This window comes from Convolutriloba macropyga, chromosome 1 (assembly GCF_964194025.1).
Source record: "Convolutriloba macropyga chromosome 1, txConMacr16.3, whole genome shotgun sequence".
Classification (NCBI taxonomy): domain Eukaryota; kingdom Metazoa; phylum Xenacoelomorpha; order Acoela; family Convolutidae; genus Convolutriloba; species Convolutriloba macropyga.
This window is the reverse complement of record NC_134468.1, coordinates 16,111,216-16,131,704: the sequence shown is the minus strand read 5'-3', so window position 1 is coordinate 16,131,704 and position 20,489 is coordinate 16,111,216. Positions and strand designations below refer to the sequence as shown.

General features: G+C 36.0%; 1 protein-coding gene across 3 annotated transcripts in view; it reads left to right on the top strand.

The window, feature by feature from the left end:
* Positions 1-10,398: 10,398 nt before the first annotated feature.
* The window catches only part of LOC142345947 (ribosomal silencing factor RsfS-like), a 13,330-nt gene continuing 3,239 nt past the window's right edge, over positions 10,399-20,489 (top strand). The window contains exons 1-2 of one of the 3 annotated variants that reach the window (XM_075398417.1): positions 10,399-10,728; positions 18,464-18,560. In XM_075398417.1, coding sequence (XP_075254532.1) covers positions 10,417-10,728; positions 18,464-18,560 — 409 coding nt within the window. In that variant the 5' untranslated portion in view covers positions 10,399-10,416. Of the gene's footprint in view, positions 10,729-17,745; positions 17,833-18,463; positions 18,593-20,489 lie in introns of those variants that run through there. The other 2 variants (XM_075398424.1, XM_075398431.1) reach the window with 2 other exon arrangements.

Below are 20,489 nucleotides of genomic sequence, written 5' to 3'. Positions count from 1 at the left end.
GCTGTGATCTTCGTATCAACTTCACATGAACTTTGTAACCCTTTGTTAGCAGGTAGGTGCTCGGTTGTGATGTTGATTACACCGTACTTGGGTAGGAGTTGTCTACCAAGTAGTCCAATTTTTTTTATCAGACTGCACAACTGCCAGTTGTTTTTGTGTGCACCTGCTTCCTTTCCACTCAAGGTCACAAATATATGATTCCAGAAGCGTTTTTTGATTACCTTCATAAGCTTCGAAATGTCGTATCTTACCATTCAACTGAGATTTACCAAGCCGGGTTGATATTTTTGATGATAACACTGTGCAATGTGCACATTTTTCTACTTGGATTTTACTTTGCAGTTATTTTTTGATATATATTCCCATTTCGCAGACATGCTAAAGATTTGTTCATTAGTATAAAACAAACCCGTCTCCGATTGTGGGGATGCTCGCTCTGAAGAAACTTTTTTTCTTCTCAAAAGTTATTCTGTTTATTGTACTTACCTCAGTTTGGTGGGGGTTTGCTTCTGCATATTTTTGACAAATGTCCAACTTTTTTTACAAATGCTGCATTTTTTACTTAGCGCTGGACAGGGTCTACTAGATTGTGGCTTACCCCCACACCTAGTGCATATGTTGCTATTATAAGTCGTAGACTTTTCATTTTGTTTTCGAAAGGTCTTTTTGAATTTGAACCCATCTTCGTATTTCAAAATGAGGGGCTTATTACCTGATGAAGAACTTAGAAAAGCCATTGCTTGACGTCTGAACTGTAAACTCTCTGTCCCTTCATTACCCGACATTGCTGGTTTCGCTTCAGGGTCCCTCAAACCTGAGATAAACTTTATTTTTTACCCACTCCTCTTCGGGGTTGGCCGCTGTTTTGAGTTTTTCGATGTCAAAATAGCGTGCTTCCTCTCTAAGACGCGCTAGGAAATTGTCGTTTGACTCCCCTGCACCTTGTGTTACGGACAGAAGTTTAGCCTTTTCTGCCGTTACTACTCTCTCTTTAGGAGAAATATAATTTTGAATCGCCAATCTGATGTCTTTTTACGGAGTGTCTATCAAATTCCTAGTAATCATTAGGAACCTAACTTTAATAATTGCATCTTGCTCATACATACTAAGAAAGAGATTGGTTTCTTGTTGGTCCTGTAGAGTACCATCGGTGTTGATCTTTTGCTCCTTCTTCTCTGCGCGACATTTCGCAACAAAAGACATAATCCACGCAGTAGCTCATTCTGCATTCTGTAGATCCAAAACTTGTCTGTCTGTAGCAGGTGTGGACACCATTGTCGTGTTCCGTAACACGGTTCAAAAAATTTCAATAAGTTGACCTTTAAATTAATTTTATTTCACTTTTTAATTCGCTTCTAGCTTAGTGAAATACATTGACACATTGACAGCTGAGAAAAGTGGGGTCTTTCCCATTATAGCTCCCCCTTGAAAATATTGCCCCCCATTGTGGTATATTTACCATGATTGGGGGCTATAGGCTATCTGACCACTAAGCTGGGGGGGCTATAATGGAAAAATTCCGAAAAGTGTATCTAGAATGAAAATAAAACTTTTTTAAGGCTATCTTGCACTCCACAAAATTTGGATTGCGGCTCGTCAACAAAAAAAAAACATTCTCTGTGCTCCATTCAATCTCCTGCTTTGAAGGCCGAGAGGAAAGAATTCAATTTGTAAAAGAAACTGATCTGTCAAATTGAAGTTACTTCCGATAAAAAAACGTTTTCGAACTTTACGTTCATCGTCAGGTTAAAACTGTTTCACAAATTGTTAAAAGATAAAATAAATATAAATTTAAATTTGTCTGAGACCACACTTAAAACAATTCTAGGAACTATTCTAAAAAATTCAATCAAAAATTTTTCCATATGTACAATACTTAGCCTATTTACAAATCATATTTGCATCCGTTATCAATTTATTTAAAAACATTCCGTTTCCGGATTTTTCTATTTTGGCAATGTTCTTCTATTTTCAGGGTTATTCCGAATTTGCCCTAAACTTAAGTATCCCTCTTGTGGAGGTTGTGCAAATTTCGTTTTGTCATGCAGAAAATGTTTTTTGCCCTATGTATCCTCATCTAGTCAAAATTATATTTTGAACTAATATTCTAACGTGAGTTCCCGCCCCCTACATTCATCGCTTGTGTTTAGTGCCGGCTTCAGCTTGCCGATGTATATAGCTTCGATAATGCAAAATTTAGCCTATTTACAACTCTTATTTACATCCGTTATCAATTTATTTGAGTGGCGGTAAAGTCCAATTGAGTGGCGGTCAACACCAATTGAGAACAACACCAAAAGAGCATCAAAAAAGCAAGACTAGATCTTATGATAAGCCAACTATTTTTCTACAATACAGATGCAACCTTACTCAAAACTTTGCAAGCAAATTGAAGAAACTATGCGAATTGCAAGTGGTTTTTACGACGCGGAAATTAAGATCATGCCTCCCCTCCCTGAAATCATCTTTCGATAGAGACCTGAAATTCCACGTGGTATATGAGATTAAATGTAATGGATGCGGTTCCATCTATGGGCAAACAGGCCGGCATGTTACCACAAGGATAACAGAACATCAAAAGAAGGATTCACAGGTGGGTCAACATCTGGTTCAATGTCGTGGCGCCACAAATGACATTGAATGGAAAATTCTAGACGCCTGTCGGACGGTAGAATTCAATTTCTTGCGCAAAAATTCCTAATGAGATTTTAAATCTAAGTAAGCTTTTCAGAAAAGTGCTTGTCATCTCTCCCGTACTCGATTTGTTTGAAGTCGTCTTTCAACTGCTAACAAGATGTGTCTAATTTCTCCATGGCTCCATTTTTTATATCTCTGATAGGGTTGCGTTTTGCAGCTGAAATGTGCGAACATCACAAGTGCGTTTATGCCCGACAATTATGGTCAGATGGCTTGCACGGTTTTTCGAGCTAAAACTAATAGCTCTTATTGTTAAAACCACATCATACCCACAGAACGAGGAACACAATCAACGCGGTTGACTTAAAATCAACCCTGCTAAAATCAACTCTAAAATCAACCCAGCTATGTCGTAACCAGCAGCCATGTGACGTTTTTTTATAGGGCGGTAGTAAATTATTTCGCCCTTAGTGGCCTGGAGTTTTGATTAGATTCTAACCCATTTTAGCAAGAAAAAGGATTAAATCAAATTCTACTCATAAATAGCAGGAAAAAGTGTGTAAAAGCTTAATTTTGAGGAAACTAACTTTTTTTCACTCATTAGACTCTTTACTGCATGTTGAACAATATTTAGGCCTTGCAGCTTACCTTTAATTCCCAATGTCTGAGACGTTACTTGTGATAGGGGGTTGTTGAAGTGCCATACTGAGACGAAAACCTTCGGAGGAGGGACGGTAATTCAATGAATAGATTTGATCTGTTATCCCCGAATGGTACCCCAGGGTAACTACTAACAGCTCAGATGGAGGAAGTTAGAGAAGCTGATAGTCTGAGTAGTGTGCAGTTAAAAAGGGAGGAAAGGTGGTTGTTGTTGGGGCTCTGTTAAAAAAAGACTCTTGCAATCGTGTCTCGCACCTTTTCTTACTGCTGCGATTGTGTCCAATGAGTGAAACAATACAGAGGCAACCTTACTCAAAACTTTGCAAGCAAATTGAAGAAACTATGCGAATTGCAAGTGGTTTTTACGACGCGGAAATTAAGATCATGCCTCCCCTCCCTGAAATCATCTTTCGATAGAGACCTGAAATTCCACGTGGTATATGAGATTAAATGTAATGGATGCGGTCCCATCTATGGGCAAACAGGCCGGCATGTTACCACAAGGATAACAGAACATCAAAAGAAGGATTCACAGGTGGGTCAACATCTGGTTCAATGTCGTGGCGCCACAAATGACATTGAATGGAAAATTCTAGACGCCTGTCGGACGGTAGAATTCAATTTCTTGCGCAAAAATTCCTAATGAGATTTTAAATCTAAGTAAGCTTTTCAGAAAAGTGCTTGTCATCTCTCCCGTACTAGATTTGTTTGAAGTCGTCTTTCAACTGCTAACAAGATATGTCTAATTTCTCCATGGCTCCATTCTTTATATCTCTGATAGGGTTGCGTTTTGGAGCTGAAATGTGCGAACATCACAAGTGCGTTTATGCCCGACAATTATGGTCAGATGGCTTGCACGGTTTTTCGAGCTAAAACTAATAGCTCTTATTGTTAAAACCACATCATACCCACAGAACGAGGAACACAATCAACGCGGTTGACTTAAAATCAACCCTGCTAAAATCAACCCTAAAATCAACCCAGCTATGTCGTAACCAGCAGCCATGTGACGTTTTTTTATAGGGCGATAGTAAATTCTTTCGCCCTTAGTGGCCTGGAGTTTTGATTAGATTCTAACCCATTTTAGCAAGGAAAAGGATTAAATCAAATTCTACTCATAAATAGCAGGCAAAAGTGTGTAAAAGCTTAATTTTGAGGAAACTAACTTTTTTTTCACTCATTAGACTCTTTACTGCATGTTGAGCAATATTTAGGCCTTGCAGCTTACCTTAAATTCCCAATGTCTGAGACGTTACTTGTGATAGGGGGTTGTTGAAGTGCCATACTGAGACGAAAACCTTCGGAGGAGGGACGGTAATTCAATGAATAGATTTGATCTGTTATCCCCAAATGGTACACCAGGGTAACTACTAACAGCTCAGATGGAGGAAGTTAGAGAAGCTGATAGTCTGAGTAGTGTGCAGTTAAAAAGGGAGGAAAGGTGGTTGTTGGTGGGGCCCTGTTAAAAAAAGACTCTTGCAATCGTGTCTCGCACCTTTTCTTACTGCTGCGATTGTGTCCAATGAGTGAATGAGGGTCGTACAGATCAGTAGTCAAACAACGCAATAAAAGTGGAATCAAGATCAGGAGATGATATTTCACTATTTAGTAAGCATTTGACTGGAGGGTCAATAAGGTCTCTTTTGAACCCTAATCAAACCTGAACCTCCTTACTAGTAGGTAACAATTGCAGAGTTAAAATGGTTGAGATGTAAGGTAGTTTGGAATTGTTGCTACACTGCACGACTGAAAAGTGAGGAGTATATGAAGAAAAAATTGTGCGTTCTCCCTGCGCACAAATATTACCTGAAAATAAAAGGTTATAGCCAGAAATACTTCATAAGTCTACAATTCGAACAAGCCTACTCCCCGACGAACAAATGCACATGGAGATTCCAATGCCAATGCGGGAATTGCAACAATACAAAACTAATTGTCAAACCGGACTTACTAATGGGTGGAAACCCTTGAACTGTGCTCAAAATTTTATTCTACTACTACTATACGGTTTAGGGAAAATATAAAATAATGATGTACATGCTCAATCCAGACCAGAGATTCTCAGGTACGTCTCTGGTCTGGATCGAGTTTTTTTTAGTTTTTTGTTTTGATTAACGTATTTTATTACAGTCAAAAACATTATTTTCTTGTTTCAAAAGTTACTCAAAACATTTTCAAACAAATTGAATAATTCCTTTGTTGGATAAAAGCAAAATTTTGGCTCTAAAAATACAATCTTAAATTGTTGATTATCTTTGTTTGACTATCACAGATAATTTTTGTGTTTAACCAGAGGCTTTAGTCAGCTTCCTACTGACTGTATGTTACTTTTGTAATCATTACAAAACTTTATCCGAGAAATTGTTTACCAATCGTTTGTAACAGACGTTTTCTATTCATTAAAAAACAAGCCATAACTTTCCTTTCTTTGGCCCTATGCAATTTACAGTTTTTAACTGTGGTTGTTAGTTAAAGTCATTTTTCATAAGTTCGATGATTTTCTAAACATATCATTTGGCCCGCTTGTTCTCTAAGTGGATGACAAAATATGGAGAGCAATAACTAGGCCTTGAATATTTGTTTGCATTTCAAAAAGGACATTGTTTTACTCCTGCTTTTGGTATTGTTTTGAAAACGAATTGTAGATAAAATTAGGATGATCATAATGTCGTTTTTGAATAATCGTTTACTGAAGACGAGAGAGTTGATAATCAGGGCAAAATCAACACCATTTGTCCACATTGCTTGTGTTTTATTGATACAGGAAATTTCATTATCTGCAATAAATTCATCTGGCTCTTTCTGCGTTGGTTGCCAAATAGGTTTACTTTGCAATCCCCCAAAACTATTTTTTAGATGAGTAAACATTTGAAATCTTTTCTGCCATTTTTTTAAGAAAAAATATGAAAACTTTTGAAATGGGACATCATGCCACTTTAATGCAAAATTTCATAACCAAAAACTAAGTCACTAGTTTCCATTCATAGTGAATCGACGGAAAATTGGTGGATTAAATCTTAAACATCTCTTCTTTTCAAGAGCAATTTTATTCGAAACTTTTGCCGACTACTCTTCTATTTTCAATGGTGTTCTTGGTTGATGTCCAAGAAGATATGTAATGCCCAGAAAACATTTTGCAAGCTATTTGCTTTCGTTTGTCCATGTTTCTGAGTCCATGTTATTTTCTCCAAAAAATGTTATAACTGATAGTGTCTCTTGTAAAAAAAATTACTTTTCAAATAATAGTGCTGTGGAGTTGTGTCACAAAATTTATAGTGTGTTGCTCTTGCACGTTCAATTAGTCTAGAAAAACTGGCTACCTCTAGATAATAAGTCACCGAATTTTTGTGAAATCAAAGTAAATTTTGTTAAAATTGAGTTCATATTTCAGGAGGAGAGTAAACATGTATTTTGCTTTGATCCGACGAAAGAATTATTCAATTTGCTTCAAAATTTTTTGAGTGACTTTTTCGAATAAATGAGAAACTAGTTATTTGACTGCAATAAAACACGGTTAATGCAACCATATAGAATGCAGTTTTTCACGCTTTGAGTCCAATGAGCCTCAGTTTTTGGTTGAATTCAGTTTTTCATAGTTCAATGACTTCATTTGTTGTACACTATTTGATTTCATTTGTTAAAGCACTAAGTAATTCATAAAACTATTTTTAAAAGTGTTTTAGCTGTAACTAGCATCATCTGGTAAAATGCAACTTAAATTTAATTTATTTACTACTAAGCTGGTTCCTATTTATTTATGAAGCAAAACAGTTAATTATGAGTTTCTCGGAAAGTTGCTTTCTGCTTAAACAAAAATTCTTAAAGTCACAATTACCATCTTTTTTTGTTTAAAATTTTTTTTTCAGTGACTTTCTTCCCGTTCGGGTGATAATTATTTCAACGTTTTAACTCGCTAAAACGTAATACTCGAAAGAAGCAACATAACTACTGTAGACAAACAAATATAATGTAAGCTCCTGGCTCGGGTACTAATCGCGCGTATTCAGCAAGGGCCATCGTTGTGCTGTATGTATTTTATTGATAGTCTTTGCTTTTTATTGATATTTGTATGACAATCCCGAAGTTTTTTTGTTCAATATGGTGAGGGCATCTGCATCCGTTATTTCACGATTTAGTTTAGTGATACAATATTTTTTAGAACATAGTTGCAGCTGAAAACCAAAGGTTAAAGAAATTGGGGAGACGTCACTAGTTTGTGATAAGATACTTTGATGATCCAGATAGCGAAAAATTTCCGCTAAGTTTTTGCATGATCGCTTGTTTTGATGTTATCTGATGTTAAATATGAAGAGTATGTTACTAATATCCGCAAATGTACATTCAAAAATTCAATAGGCGAAACAAACACTGAAAGAGTCTAATATTTGGATAACATGAACAGCCGTATTACACTTATACTCAAGTAATTAACTAATCGGGAGAAAAAGTGAGCTGGAGATAGTTATGTATAATATCTATTATAGAACATAGTCAGGTAGGAAATTGTTGTTCTTACATTTCAAACAAGAGGAGATGCCATTGGTTGAAAACCAGTTATCAGTAGATTCATTCATCGCAGACATGCTCTGAGTCAGAAGGGGTTCCGCAGAATAGCGAAACTAATATTTGTCCGAATGATGTGAGCTTACGGCGCCCTGCGCTTTTTGCTGGCATCGGCGATCTGTTTGAGAACTTTGTTGTAGGTCCTACGATGCCGCAGTAGGCAAACGTGAGTGGGTTGAATCTGTTATATCCTGCGTCATTCACTTGTTGTTCGTATTTTGTTTTCTTTAAACCGATGAGTATAAAGGTTCTGGAGTGATTTGAGTAGCAAAATTGAATACTGAGAGAAACCAAACACTTATAGAAAGGAGAAGATTCAGAGGATGGAGACAATTTTACCTGAATCATATGAAATGGATCGAAAGATTATCAAGAAAGACTGATGTCATCAAAAAAAACAGATTGTATATTCAAACACCTGAAGAGCTTGACCAAAGAGAAAGGGTTGCCAAAGGTAATGACCTTTGTCCTTTGTCAGTAGGTTCAATGGACTGGAGAGGGAAAAATAAATCATGATGAATGAGTTCCTTCCTTCATTCTGCATCCCAACAGATGGTTTCTTTATCGAAAACTTGAAAAATAAACATGCGACATTAACGAAAAGCAGTGTGTCGAAAAAAAACCTAGTGAAATCATATTATCGTTAGACGTAACGGAATCGCGGGAACCAAAAGGTCTCCCTCAAATTTTCCTTCTACAAATTAGCTAGACAAACAAGTGAAGCTGTACATAAATTGTTTTTTAACATTAACAAGATAGCCGCGATATCGGCGATGTACAAGAAAGGCAATAAAAACCTGAGTTGCTGCTGAATATAGACAGCGTGTTTTGACAAGTTGTATATACAAGCCATTGTATAATTTATTTTCACGCATCTTGCTGCAAATCAACACAGTTTTGTACCCAAACGGGCACTAGGCACTAACAGGTTGAGATTTCCAAAGGAAATTGATTGGGCAATACACAGAGACAGTACAGAGATCGTGGCGTGTTATTCAAGTTTCCGCAAAGCAGTAAATGGGCTGTCTCACCTGGAGCTCCTGAAGAAAGTGAATCAAATTTGTCTGAGCTGATGCCTTCTAGAGGTGCTAATTGACTATTTGTTAAACCGGAGGCAGTTTGTGAGATTGGATAATGTCAGATCAGTGAAATTAGAAGTAACAAGGGTTGTGCCGCTCCTAGGTCTTCTCTGGTCTTGCATAATCATCGATGATCTTCCAGATGTGCTACTGTTTTTGGAGTCCTTCATTAATGCGGATGATCTAAAAACCTTTGCAATTGACAAGAGAGATCCAAGCGGAGCTGCAGTTGATAGAAAAGTGGGTTGAAGAGAACAAAGTAGACCTGGCGATAGAAAAATGCGTAAGGGTAGCATTCTGAGGCGGTATAGGGGCGATGCTATTCAAAGGCAAAGTTCTTGACCTTCTTAAGCAAGTCCAAGATTTGGGACTCTTCATCAATGAAAAATTAAACGAAAAGTCACGTAAATCACAGATTGGGAGAAGCGAATAGAGTTTTGTATATTCTTCGACATTTAATGTTAGCTGAGAAGTGATGATAGGTTTGTTTAAACCTCTGATTCTTTCATTGCTTCTTTGGTATGGCATGTGTGTCAGTGACATCAAGAAATTGGAACTGTTTGAAAAGGAATCGCAAAAGTGGGTGACAGGGGAGAAGAACTCAGAAAACTATCTCTAAAGAAAACTCCAATGATCTGCCAGTAATTCTGGAGATGAAAACGAGAGTCTCTGATGTATTCAATTTGAAGAAGAGAACCGAAAAGGCGAGAGGTGATTTTGTATTCTGTACATACAGCATTCTGAACAAATTGCGTTTTTTACCTCATATTGGACACGAACGGACTGAAAAATTGTATAATTGTGACAAAGTGGAAGTTAGGTGAGGAAAGGTTTATGGAAGGCAACAGCTGAACATGGCGCATCTGTGACAGCAACAAGTGCAGAGTGAAGATTGGGATCTTGTCCCTACAACTCAGCTGTGAATTGTCATCAACAACAACAATACTTTTATGGGATCTATTCTGTTTCGTCCCCCCCAGTGTTTTTTATGACCCCCAGTTACAAATTCTCTGTTGTTATATAGCACGTTACTATGTAAGAAAATAGCACGTGCGCCTGGGGGTCCTAAAAAATTTATGCTCACTAAGCTGGGGGGCCGAAACAGAATAGATCCCTTTTATGTATCTGGCAAGCTTTTCGGACAAGGCTTTGCCAGGGGGTTGAAGATCATAACGCTCATCATGCTCCGACGAAGAAGTTCTCCCATATTTGATGTCAAGTTTAGCATCATCTTACTCGGGAAGGTCGCCTTTTAGAGGCTGAAGGTGAGGCTCGCTTTGAATGTCATGGTATATTTCGTCTAGGAGACTGGCAAGTGTCTCTAATGAGGTTGCAATGCAAATGTGTATACTCAGAGCATAATTGTTTTCGCAAGTTACCTTAAAGTTTACAAAATTCAATGCAACTGACTTTCCGCTTACTTTTGCTTTGGTTTCCCTTACTGCTTTATTTTCAGGTGTCATGCGAAGAGGCTGAAATGATCTTCCAATGCTTCAAACTATCATCATTGCTCAACATTGAAAGCCAACGAATTTTGCGACGTGTATCCTCAGCAAATTTTGTTCATTCTGTTGCGGGATTATTGTGTCGTCCAACAGAAGAATTCAATTTGTCGCGTGCTATTGATTTTCTTACGCAGAGCAAAGTTCGAGATGTCTGTGTCATTCAAAAAAAATCACTAAAAGATGACGACAAATGTTCGGTATCGGCAGCAGCTGATATCATTGTTATCGGATCTGGGGTCTCTCAAAGACATTTGAATAGAATTGGTGAAGGGATTTTGAAAGAGGTAAATAAGTGAGTGAATCTGGGATAGACTTCTGCTACGATAGGATTCAACGCAAAATATTTCAAATGTATCTAAACTTTTATTGCAATTGCACAGATCTTAAGGCTGTTTTTGACTCGGTTGCTAAACTGAACGGTCGTTCTGACCGTGCAGTTTTACGACTTGGTCATTTCCTGAAAACAGCTGAGTCTACCTGTGCTAAATTGTAACGCGTACAGTATTCTTCAACTCCATGTTATGGAATTATGAATTTTGTATCGCACAGCCTGCCTCCGTGGCGCACGCTCCATGCGCCGGAGCCCTGCAGTAGAAACGTCAGTAGGAACCATTGTAGAGGAAGGGAGGCTGTGGTCCTAATTGTTTTTATATCCTTTCTAATCCTGACTCAAAATCACTATACATTATATTTTGATTGTTATTTTTCAAATCGAAAATTGCACCCTTTTTTGGTTTTGGAAGTTATTCGTTGATTAAACTATAAATTAGCAAGAAGAGAGCTCTGACATTTACGTTACAATGGTATATATGAAAGCGGGAGGTAAAGATAGCTGAAAAGGGAGCATTGCACGTGAAGCACGTCCAAATGAACTAATCAAGAGTTTAAAACTGACTAACTACCCTTTGCGTACAATTCATATAGCGGCACTTTCTTCTATGTTCTTGCTCTCAAACGAAGTCCTGTGGTCTTTTTAATGATTTTTCGTCTGACGCTATTAACTGTTCATACTCAAAAACGAGATAAACAGGTAATGCCCGGAGGTCATTTAGTCCCATCAGCCCTCTTAGTGCTCTTTTGGTCCCCAATTGTACAATTAACCGAAGCTGCGGTGAAGACATAAAATGATGGTGCAAAGGCAGTTTTGTTACTGTTAACCCCCTCCAAAAACTCCTAATGCGCCCCTTATCCTCTTTTACTGTTATCCTGCCTACCCCCAAGTTGGATATCACCGAAGCCAGCCGCTCGGCGGTTGTTCAACAGAAATTTGGCCGATGTTAGTCGTTGCGGTTTATGTTTATTTTAGATCATTTCTATGCAATGACGATTCTACGAATCGCAATTATCTATGCAATACATGCAAAACTAACCAATCAAATCTATTCAAAAATTTTTTACAATTCAAAGAATTTGAATTGTATTGGGGCGCTGTGTTTTTTTTAAGATGTGTTCACCATTTTTCAATGACTTTGATCTTTCAAAACGGGATAAACAGGTAAAGCCCAGCGGGCATTAAGTTTCATTAGACGCCCAATGTGAGTTTTAGTAGTCCATCAAGTGCTGAGGGTGGTTCAGCTGCTGGGATGGCCTTAATTTAAGGTTAAAAAGTCGTTTTTAGGAGTTTTTGGGCCAAAACGGTGCAATTTTTCATTTTTTTTCTGGTTTTTTTTAATTTTTTTGTTTGATTAGCCTTAGGTAGAAGTTTTTTAAAGTTGATGAAGGACTTTTGTGAGACAAAATTACTTGTTATGACCTTTTTATGAGCTATATGTTTTGGTACTACAAACAAACACGCAAAATTATAATAATTTTTGCAATTTTTTCAAGTTTTTGAAAAATTTTGTCATTTTTTGAGTTTTTCAGCTTCAGGGGCCAGGGAATCTAATTTAAGGGTTGATAATAGGGCATTGCATAGTTTCTTGTAACAATGGATTGATATTTGTGCATTCTCACGTGCTAGAAAACTTATTCCACGGTCTCATTAAACGTTAATGCATGGTTGTTAGTTTCAATGAAATTTTCACTTTCGAAATTTTTTGATAAAATTTGCATTTTTTTAAAAGTTTTTTCAAAACTTTTGTCTCTTATTCAGTTTTTCTAGCCTCGGTAGCCAGGTAACCCCATCTAGGGTTTGATAGTATGTTATTGAATAGTTGCTAGGGGAAATTGAATGGTTTTTACATTTTAAAGGAACGAACTTCTATTTTTTGAAATTTGAAATTTTTGCCTGTCGATTTTTGAGCCAATGATTTTTCTAACGCTTGCAATTGGATAACTGGATAGCCTCTAAAGATACAGAAATGATTCTGAAGATATTAATATCACTGTTTTTGGCAACTTTTCATTAAAATTTGCGATTGATTTCATTTTAAATTTTTGAGTCATTTTCGAGTTAATCGATCAAGGGCCAATGATTTTTTTCAGGTCTTGCAGATATAAAAGTGGACCGATTTCCGAATCAAAAGTCGGCGTTGAACATTTTTTTGAAATTGGTATATTTAAAGGGGTCAAAATTTGCCTTTGGGGTAAAAGTTTCAAGAGTTTTAGCAATGAGTATATTTTTGTTTAGTTTGATTGTTTGTTTCTCAATTTTCTGAGATGATTTCGTTTGTGTTTTTGCTGGCATTGTTTAATTGATCTGCTGGTCAGGTACTTCTAAGTTTTTCATTCAATTGTTTGAATTGTATTTCAGGTCTTGTCCTGCTATGTTTATTGTTTTCAGCTATCTGAGTGGACATCTTTACTGGACCTAGATGACGTATAAGACTTTAATTTGATTACTCAAATGCTCCACTTAAGTCAATTTGTGTCGAAGTTAATCAATTCTTATTGATAGCCGCCCTCATCTTCTCAGCCGGCTATTATAGCGCTCCTATTTTTTTTACTTCGTCGAACTTTTTTGCTTTACCAATTTTGCCGCTTTTTCGACATTTTGCGTGAAATCTTTTTGACTTCTCAAGGCTAGTTTCACTCTTCTGTCATTTTGCTCAAAGTCCTTTTAAAAAGCAGCTGCTCAGCAAAGCAATTCAAAATGAAGAGGGTCAGTATATAAAAATCAAAGTCAGAAATAGAAACGGGATAAACCCATAAAGCCCATTTTTAGATGCCCGGTACTTGAACTTTGTTCTCATAAGTTTTAGTTACTATCCATAATGCTTATTGGTATTGATACTAAACCCTGTAGCCTCTCACTGAGAGACAGGAGTATGTTCAATTACGAAATGACATCAAAATAAATCGCACTTAAAAATGTTTTTATACAAAAATCAATTTTTGTTATTTTCTTTCAATCCCAATAGAGTTATGGGAATCAACGGCGGCTCTTTTCCGGCAATCTGCCGGGTATGTTTTTTTAAACTTTTTGAATGTTAAATAATTTATTTTGCTTTTTTTAAACGTTTTTAATTTGTCCATCTGCTAATCCACACGAAGATTAAGGCGCCAGAATTATTTTCCAAACTTCTCAATAGTTTACGAGATTTCTTCCCTGGTGAGTTTTTTGCGTTTTTACTGCAGCTCAGATATGTTTGCTTTTTTATTCAGAGTTTTGTTAGTTCGTAGTTGTTCGAAATTTTCTTGAGATTTTTAACTTTTTTTATTCAGACAAACTTTTTCTAAGCATTTCGTAAGTAGCTTAAAACATTCGTAGAGATAAAACCCCTGAGCTTGAAAATTTTGTATTGCTCACAGATTAAGTTGACAGAGTCAAATTTTGTTTTGAAAATTTATCCGCAAAATTCTTTCTAATAGCCGCACCTCGATAGCTGGCGCTATTATTGGCCTTCTCTTTGTTTTTTTAATTCGAAATTGAATTCGAATTGTATTGAGGCGCTGTCTTTTTTTAAAGACCGGTTCATGCATTTAATGATTTTTGAAGTCAAATTGAAGTGATGATTTTGGTCAGGGCGAAAAAGGAAGCGGAGCAAAAAATCAAGTGGTTTTGCGGTGTGAAATTTTTTCGCTCTAATTTCAAAGTGGAGTGAAAAAACGATGTTCGATTCGCTTTCTAGCTATTGGTTTTTGTTTACATACGGCATTTTGACGTTGATTTTCATTTGTCCTCTTTTGTAGCAGTTAAATTAGTCCTCGTTTTTAATGCAATTTTTGCCTGGACCGATTTACGTCTGACCCATTTAACTTTTCGTCCTCAAAACGGGATAAAAAACTGTTTTCAACTGCGTTATAAGAACCTGCCATGAGAAAATTGGTGGTTGATTTTTATTAATTATTAGGTATCAGTTGCATTTTGATTACTGATTTGGTAGTACTATATTGTCAACAATTTCTCCGAAGTTTATTGTCAAAACTTTGCAACTTATGTATAAAGAAAAGGGCTTTAAGTGGCGGGCTTTAAGTGTCCGAGCAGCTCTCTTAAAATTTTTGCTTTACTAGTCTCTAAATATGCGGTTCATCGAAAATGTTTTCCCCTCAGTCACCCCCCCCCCCTGACATCCTCCTCCCCTACCGAAGCCCACCGCTGCTTATTTCTTGCATATTTCCGTCTTTAACCAATCTTTTCTTTATACATAAGTTGCAAAGTTTTGACAATAAACTTCGGAGAAATTGTTGAGAATATAGTACTACCAAATCAGTAATCAAAATGCAACTGATACCTAATAATTGATAAAAATCAACCACCAATTTTCTCATGGCAGGTTCTCATAACGCAGTTGAAAACAGTTTTTTCCGACCCCTTCTGAGGGGGGGGGCTATATACTCAAATGGTTTTTTTTTGTTCAGAAAATTTTGGCCGATCGATATATTCATCGTAGAGAGTTCAGACTGGTATCATTAGAAAGCTTTGCAGCGTAGAATATGGAATTAAAAAGTTTTTTGGATTTGCGGTTTTTACAGGGAGTTATCGAGGTTTAAACTTTTGAGAAAATAGTGAATTCCGTTGATTTTATTCACATTTTCCCAAATTTTTGACTAAAATTTTGCCAATTTTGATGAAAATTTGTTAAATTTTCTCAAGAAAGTATTATTGATTTTTTTTAAAGACAAAAAATATTGTCGGCTATTTCTATTTAATTTTTTTGTGAAAAATTTTGGCTAAAAGTTACAAAATTCATCCAAAACAGCACGAAATAATTTTCTTTAGTCCACTTTGATTAATTTTGCAGGAATTACACACCCAAAGACCACTAACACAATCTTTGTAGGCTCAAAAAGGGGCTAATTCTACTTCAACTTTCGTTGCGAGTGCTCCGTAATTAAAAATTTGCCCTTTTTTGCTAGCTTTACTCGTTGATTATCAAAAACGCAGCATTTATTTTTGATTCTTTAACTAACAAAATATCTATATCTGTAACATTTGAAAATTGAAATGTTCTTAATGGGCAAACAGCATTAGCATAGTTTTGGACCAATCTTGGACTGTTACAATCCAGAAATAATTCGGATTGTAATCAGTCGGTCTTTTTTATAAATCTTTTTCTATATTAATTAAATAACAAAACGTTTCAAGTCAAAGCTCCTTAGTCATAGGTCCAATTCGCTTCCTAATTATCTCCAAATTTTTGTATCTAGTTTATCACTTGCAAGCTTATGGTCGCTTTGACTTTTAAAAATATTTTGTTTTTAAATAAATAATGGTTTATTGAACTTTGCCTCCATTTTTCTCTTAATTTGGTCAACTTGTAGCTTAGTGGCTGTAATGGAAGACCGCTTCTTCTTTCTACTGAATTCAAATTCAATATTTGTTGTGGTTTTACACCTTAAGTTTTTGTTTGTTGGCTTTGATACTACTAAATTTCTGATTTTTTTCAGGTATTTGCCCATTTTTCATGTTTTCTAGTTTTGTCACATTATAACGTTATTGACAGTTCATATATCACATTATTGGCGTTCAAAATAAGGCACAGTCGATATTATTAAAATTTTTAAGGATGTAGACGCTACTTTTAACGGCTTCGACACTACTTTCCCGAAGAATTGAATTGAAATTTTTAATTTTGTCTCTAACTGTCGTTTTTACTTTGTCTTTTTAGTCGTTTAAAATTTCCTCTACAATGACCTGGTTCCATTGGCTTTTCATGGAAGAATATATGAGCCAATATTCTGATATTAGTAGATAGCTGATGACTTCCATGACTTTGAGAACAATTGTTTTCCAAAATAATAGAAAAACACTTTTTGTTTGTTACCTATTCTAAATAATTACAAGCCAAATTTGACAATATTGTTGTCAAGGAAAGGTGTCAGAGGGTTTGATGTCACAAAGTCTAATCTTTTTATTGAGTTCGTTATGACTACTGGCTTCGACGGGTTTTTCACAAAGTAAATTTTTGATTTTTGTCATATTTTGGGTTCTTTTTGTAGACGGAAGATGTATTCTAGATAACTGCAGGTCTCAACAGCTTCCTTTGGAAGAATAAACAAACTTATTTAATTATTTCATTTAGTAATTAATGGCTTTCATATCTTTGGAAATAATTTTTTGAAGAAAAGCAAGTATCACTTAATTTTGCCTCTTTTTGTCTACTTGTTACCTAGTTTCATTAATGAGAGGTCACAAAATACATTACTGGTGTTCGAAGAAGGTGCAATCGAACATATTTTGAGGGCTAAAGTATGGTTGTACGGCTTAAAAAGCCTTAGGCTTTAGAAACACTGGTAATCGTAAACTTTTTGGATATCTTCTGGTGAATTGCAAGTTATTTTGTTTAGTGTGAGTTTTATCTGACGCTATTTTGACTTTATTACCAAATTATGTTTTTTAAAATAAATAAATTTTTTGATGTAAATAATGTTTTGTTGTTGTTTGATTTTGCTGTTCGTCTTGACTCGCGTTCTTAATATTGGCATACGTAATATTGACTCGCGTTCTTAATATGAATCTAATGCTTCATTTTTTACTCCACTGAGTTATTTGCTTTGGAGGCAAATCTTTTCGTTCATACACCAATTTTTTAAATTTTTTAAATTTTGGGGGGTTTTCTATCTGTTCCTCATTTGGCAGACATTTATGCCAAAATTGTTGATGAGCAGAGTTCGCACGTTACCGAGCCTCCTTGTTGTTTACAAAATAAACCATGGCCATCAAAAGTGAATTTTCAGACAAGGTTGATTGCAGAATTATTTTTTTATATTTTTTCGGACAAAAAGCAAGTTTTCCTATTTTGAAAATTTTTTGTGTTTGTTTCTCTCAAATTTACCGTCACAGCAAACCTATCTTTTATGGCTCCTGGCCTTAAATAGTCAGATAACCGTTCTCTCTCTCTCTCTCTCTTTCTCTCTCTCTCTCTCTCTCTCTCTCTCTGTCGAATTTTACATTGACTAAACCTAAGCAAAACCAAATAACGTCGGAAGAATTGCTCTCGAACGACTAGTCGGATGGAAGGAGCAAGTAAAATCAACGATTGGGGCTTTAAATGACATCATTAAAGGTTATTATGTTCCCATATAACCACTAGTAGAATTTAAGTAAAAAATTTTACAAATTTCGTCGCTCTTTTTGACTTTTACTAGTTTAGCGAGAGGTTTAGATCACACAAAACGAAAAAAGTCAAGGGCGTGAAAGTCTCTTAAAAAACCAACGGTCAAGCGAAAATAATGAATAAAAAGGCCAAGAGGTTTACAATAATTGCTTTCAGCTTCGTTCGAGAGCAATTAAAAATCCAAGTGGACAGATTTGAGTACTCAAATTTTAAAATTTTTGCTTGTTTCGGAAATCTTCAGATAGGAGAGACAAGAATAATTTATTGTTAGGTGGGAGAAAATGACAGGTTTCAATGTCAGGTTGAAGCTGAGCTATTTTATTATTTGTCACAACTTGCAATGCACATTGCGTTCTATAAAACCTGAAGACTGAAACACAGGGCGGGAGTGTACATTTCATTATAATAACAACTCGCTTTGAGTCGAATAGAATTAGAACTGCCCTAATTTTTTCTTCCTGTGGATATCGACTAAAGCAACATCATGAAAAATCATTCTTTTTTCGCATTTTTTTCGAAGTTTATTGATAGTCCGTTTTAACAATTATCAACTTGAAAAGTTAGCACGTTTTTGTTTTAGTACAAAACTGTGGTTGGTTCCAATTACTTACAGTACAATCGGCCACCCCGGATAGAAGGCATGAAGAAGAAAAGCAGTTGGATCAGTTGCGATTTTGGTAAATTTCTGGAATTTCAGACCTTCTTTATGGTCAGTGTTCATCACACTAGAAACGAGTCTATACAACTTTTTCAACACGTGTGGCTCATTCTTGCTTGCTCAGTCAAATAGCCCTTTTGAAGCTTTTGTTTTTTGTGAGATTGTTCATAAGGGCCATTTTTTGACCAGTGGTTTAAATTGGCGGGGTTCAAAAATCAAATTCGATTGGGCCCATATTTCCTTTTTCAATTTAAATCTTTGCTTATGAAATAAGCTCTAATGAAATCATTTGAAATCCCACAGGTAATGCGTTGTACTGATAAAGGCTTGGTTTATCCACCGGTCAGTTGAGAGCAATTAGTCCTACAGTAGTCGGTCATGTTTGTGATTTTTAGCCTGTTGTTATTATTGCTCCAACATTATCAAAGGAAATGTGAGGAACTTTTTTTGCAGACTGACTTTTTCCAACCAAACCAGCTCACAAAGATACCACCAAAATTGAAGACTATATGTTTTCAAATCCAGAAAAGTTGCTCTCGTAACTAATTGCTCTCAAACAAAGTTTTTAGCAATTATGTGCAATTTTTTGGACTACCGACTCCTCGTCTGACCATTTGACTTTTGTTCCTAAAACAGGTTACGCTCGGAGGGTATTATGTCGGAAAGTGATTTTCTTAGAGCCCTACGCCTTGCTAGTCTCTAATTATGTGAAACTGTTGAGGAGACATAAATTCATCGTGTGAAGGGCTGTTCGTCGAGTTTGACGACCTCTCCCCCACATGCATTCCACCTCCCCAATTCCAACCCTTAATACCGCACGCTCAACCCGGCTGAAACGTTTCCCCTCCCACCTCCTTGAATTGGTTTGTGGATCGTTTGAATTTTTTAATAGCCGCACAGCGATAGCTTGTCTATTATTGGCCTTCTCTTGGTTTCTACCATTCAAAGATTTTGAATTTAATTACAAATATTTTACAATTCAAAGAATTCGAATTGTATTGGGGTGCAGTCTTTTAAGATCTGTTCACAAATTTTTATGATTTTTGGAGTCATGATTTTGGTCACGCCGAAACAGGAAGTACAGCAAAAAGCTAGTAGATTTGCGGTATTAAATTTTTTTGCTCTAATTTGAGAAAATGGTGTTCAAACAAAATTCGCTTTCTAGCTGGTGGTTTTGTTCACTCTAATGGAGCGAGTTTTTTTGTTCATTCAAGTGATGAAGTTTTTGGTCACACATGACTTACCTCACTCTCAAAGAGATAAGGTCAAGTGAGTGCGTGATTTATTTTTTTCTCTAACTCATTAGACTTTTACTACTAAAAGTATACTACTAAAAGTATACTACTAAAAGTCCAATGAAAAATGCAGCTGAATTTGATGTCAGTTTTTTACTTAAATCTTAATAGTGGTATATAACCATTTATGACGTCATTTGAAGTACCTTAACGAACTTCTCAGTCCACCTTCTGCCGGCTACCCCCTCCCCACAATGAAGCTGTTGCTGTATATTAGAGCTCTACCACAACTAGGCGTTCCAGAGCCATTCTTTCTACTTGTCGGTTGTTTAAAAACTTTGGTTGAACTCAATTGGTTGAAAAAGTGAGCTTGAAACTCGTTGCCAAATAACTTTCGACGCAATAATGTCAAAAAAAAATTATGGAGGCTGTCTTTACGAAGTTTTTCATTTTTTAGACAGTAAAACAAACATAAATTGAAATATTCTTTTTTATTAATAGTGCAATCAATTTTTATTAATTGCTCTTAAACGAAGTTCATAGCAATTATTGTAAACTTTTGTGTCTTTTTACGACTGGAAGAGAAATATTGAGATTAACAGGTTTTTTAGCAGAAAGTTCATGACTTGAATTTTGACTTCTTTATGTTCGAGCATTTACCTCCGTTTTCGATTGTTGAGTTCTGTTTTCGAACATTGCACTTTAACAGTAGC